At 49.3% G+C, this 3,575-nt stretch overlaps 1 protein-coding gene across 1 annotated transcript in view; it reads left to right on the top strand.

Annotated features, from left to right (window-relative positions):
* Positions 1-393: 393 nt before the first annotated feature.
* The window catches only part of LOC102029370 (cytochrome P450 20A1), a 60,914-nt gene continuing 57,732 nt past the window's right edge, over positions 394-3,575 (top strand). Inside the window, exon 1 of the mRNA XM_005397043.2 lies at positions 394-547. Coding sequence (XP_005397100.1) covers positions 476-547 — 72 coding nt within the window. The 5' untranslated portion in view covers positions 394-475. The remainder of the gene's footprint in view (positions 548-3,575) is intronic.

The raw sequence follows: 3,575 nt of genomic DNA, 5'->3' as shown, positions 1-3,575 counted from the left end.
CAGGTTAGCCTTGAGCTCACTTTGTAGCCCAGGCTGGTCTCGAACTCACAACAATCCTCCTGCCTCAGCCTCCTGAGTGCTGGGATTACAGGCGTGCACCACCATGCCCGGCCGCTGTCTGCATTTCTAACTCTACATTTTTACCAGGTGACAAGGAGGCACTAGTCTTAGCACTACACTTTGAGAATCACTGTTTACAAGTTTTCATTTTAAATACACTGGGAAAAGTTCCAGGCGTTGGATTCCCCAGGCGGGGGTCTGTATAAGCTTGGGCCCTGGATCTTGGCTTTCGTGGCTCCTCGGAGATCCATTGCTTTCTCCTCCCACCCAGTCACAGTCCTGGCCACGCCCCCGCTCGCCTATTGGTCCGCTGTTCCAACGGCTGCCCCGCCCACAGCCCATTCCCCTGTCCCGCCAGGCTGGGCTGCTGCTGCCAGAACAGAGGATCCGAGACGTGGCTCCTGGGCGAGCAACCATGTTGGACTTTGCCATCTTCGCCGTGACCTTCTTGCTGGCGTTGGTGGGAGCAGTGCTCTACCTCTACCCGGTAACCCATGTCGGCTCTCGGGGGCTCTGCATGCCGTCCCAGCCTCCCTTGCTCCCGTCCGCGTTGTTGAGCCCGGGCTGACAGCAGGGGGCGGGTCTGAGGGGAGGCGCGGGCCGGCGCGCGTCACGTGGCGCAGTACGCGGTCACGTGGGGCCGCACCCCTTGCGCGGAGTCCTCTCCGCGAGCCCAGCCCCGGGCGCGGGGTGTGTGTCGAGTCCTCCCTCCGCCCGGGGACCCGGGATCGCGGCCCGGCTTCGCTCGGAGCTGGCGCACGCGGGAGATCGCGGCGCCTCGTCCCCGTCCTGCCGCCGGGCAGCGGCGAGACCGTGTCCCAAACCCAACCGAACAGCCCCAGAAAGTTCTGCCGAGCAAGGCGCTGGCCTTGGGGTAGCGGTGGAGCGCTCCCCGGGCGTCCCCGGTAGCCCCGCGCGCCCTGGGCAGTGTCGGCTTTGGGGCGGGCGGAGGGTCGGTCTGGGACACGGAAACCGCAGCCCAGAGCCGCGCGCAACGCTGCTGCGAGCGGGGTGAAGTTCCGATCGTCCTCAGGGCTGCGGAGGCGGGGACGTGGCTCCCTGCTGCAGGGTCGTAGGAACGAGCCAAGCAAAACTCCCGAGGGCCACAGTGTAAACAAATAACGGTGTACGACGCGGACGGGCTGAGATTGACCTCAGTAACCCCCCCCCCAAAAAAAAGAGTAAATAAGATTCATATTTTAAAGTAGTGATCGCAAGAGATAGGCAGTTGAGCCGGGTGTGTGGCACACATCTCTATCCCCAGCATTCTGGAGGCGGATGCCGGAGGACCTCAAGTTCAAATGCAAAAAAAAAAAAAAAAAAAAAAAGGCTGGGGTGTAGTTCAGTGTGAAGATTTTGGACCCAGTCCCTGCGCGCGAGGTGGCAAACCAGTGGAATGCGTGCCCCACTGGCTGTTTGTCATTGAAAGCTCTAAAAGGTTTGCCACGTGGAGGGGCGTGAGGGAAGATTTGAAAGTGGTAGTCCAGGGTTGCTTGTGGTATCATAACATAAAAAAGAAGGTCATAGCCACGTGTGGTGGTGCACACCTGCAATCCCAGCACTTGGGAGACTGAGGCAGGAGATTCGAGGCCAGTCTGGGCTGCAAAGTGAGCTCAAGGCCAGCCTGAATTGCATAGCTAGACTCTGTCTCAAAAAGACAAAACAAACCAAAACAAGACATTCAACTTAACAGCGTGTGCAGGATAACCTTATGCATTGGTGTTTTCATTGTTATCGCGTTAGGGCAAGGTACACACATTTTTTTTATGTCTTTTTGAGACAGGGCCTCCTTATGAGTTCAGGATGGCCTTGAGCTCACTTTGCAGCCCAGGCTGGTCTCGAACTCACAACAATCCTGTGCTGGAATTACAGGCGTAGTCACCACACCCGGCTTTACACACTGTTGCCTAATACTAGTCTTGTAGTATTGATATACGAAAATAGAAACTCCCAACCTGAACGATATCTCGGACGAGTTTGTGTTCTCTAATATTGAAGAATGAATTTTAGGAACAACAGAGGTTAAGAGCAGAATATATTTATTGAGGGAAAGAAAGCTTCTGTCTAAGAGAGGGCTAGAAGGGGGCCCGAATGGGTTGCCAAGGTCCTTGTCCTTCCCAGGACTTTATAGGGCAAAACTCACAAGATAGGGAGAAAATGGGAAATTATGAGGTGGGACAAAACTATGGCCAACCAATAAGACTACAAGTATAATTGTTCAGGTAAAATTGATTAAATTGGGATCAAATGGGGAAGCGAGCCATGTAGCAAGCGGTCATGAATACAGAACGGGCTTTTCCTGTACGGGGTTGGGCTAGTGACTCTTCCTGGCTTTTTCAAGGTGATTGCTACCTATTTAGACTAGCAATCCCTGATGCCCATACCTAGGGAGATATGTGGGTGCATTTGTTTAGTCGTTTGTCTTGAGGTCTGGCCCACAGCAAATATATCTCTCTTTGCAAGGTATCTTGTCTTTTTATGTTGGCACCTTCAGTGGCCTGGCCCTGTCTGACTGCCTATAATATTTTTATCTAACTCAGCTGCCTGTAACAGTATTTAGTGAAAACTGTGAGAACCAGCAAACTACGATTTCTCTTTTAAAAGTATGATGTGCCCCAATGGGGAGAAGGGTGAAGTTGTAGAAAAAATTTTAATACCACTATTCATAAAAATAAAACAAAATAGTAAGCCACATGTTTTCCAACAATGTACTGTCGTAAGAAAATGATTAAACAACAAAATAATTAAATAATTCTAGCAACATGATATATGTTTCTAAATAAATGCATAAGTAAATATTCCTTTTTATATATAAAGTTAAATAGAAAAAAGACAGACCGCCAGATAGATGATACTGATTAGGATTGCACTAATCAAAATCATAACGAAATTTAGGATAAATTATAAAGTTGAATATTTTTTCTGTAAATAGTTTAAAATTTTATTGTATTATTTTTTGTTTTTGTTTTTTGAGGCAGGGTCTTGCTATGGCAGTGGAACTCACTGTGCAGTCCAGGCTGGCAGTGGAACTCACTCTGTAGCCCAGGCTGGCCTAGAACTTGCAGCGTTCCTCTTGCCTCAGCCTCCCGAATGCTGGGATCACAGGCATATGCTACCATGCACAGCCAAAAATTACTTTTTATAAAAAGTTATTATATAAGTAATAACATGCGTATTTTAAAATTAAAAGTAACCCTGCCACGCGTGGTGGTGTACACCTGTAATCTCAGCCCTTTAGAAGCTGAGGCAGGAGAATCACTGGGAGTTCAAAGCCAGCCTGGGCTATATAATGAGTTCAAGGCCAGCCTGAACTACATCGTGAGACCTTGTCCTCCCTACCAAAAAAAAAAATTAAAAATAACCCTGACCATCGAGGCTTAGCAATCATAAACCTAGTAGAAAATTGTGAATGGTTAAAATTTCCCTTATTCTGTAAATTATTTTATCACAATATATTTTTAGGCTAGGGGTGTAATCCCAGCACTTAGGAGGCTGAGGCAGGAGGATTGCTGCAA

This window comes from Chinchilla lanigera, unplaced genomic scaffold (assembly GCF_000276665.1).
Source record: "Chinchilla lanigera isolate Chin_1 unplaced genomic scaffold, ChiLan1.0 scaffold00056, whole genome shotgun sequence".
Lineage (NCBI taxonomy): Eukaryota > Metazoa > Chordata > Mammalia > Rodentia > Chinchillidae > Chinchilla > Chinchilla lanigera.
The sequence above is the reverse complement of the archived record's forward strand: the minus strand, read 5'-3'. Positions and strand labels throughout refer to the sequence as shown.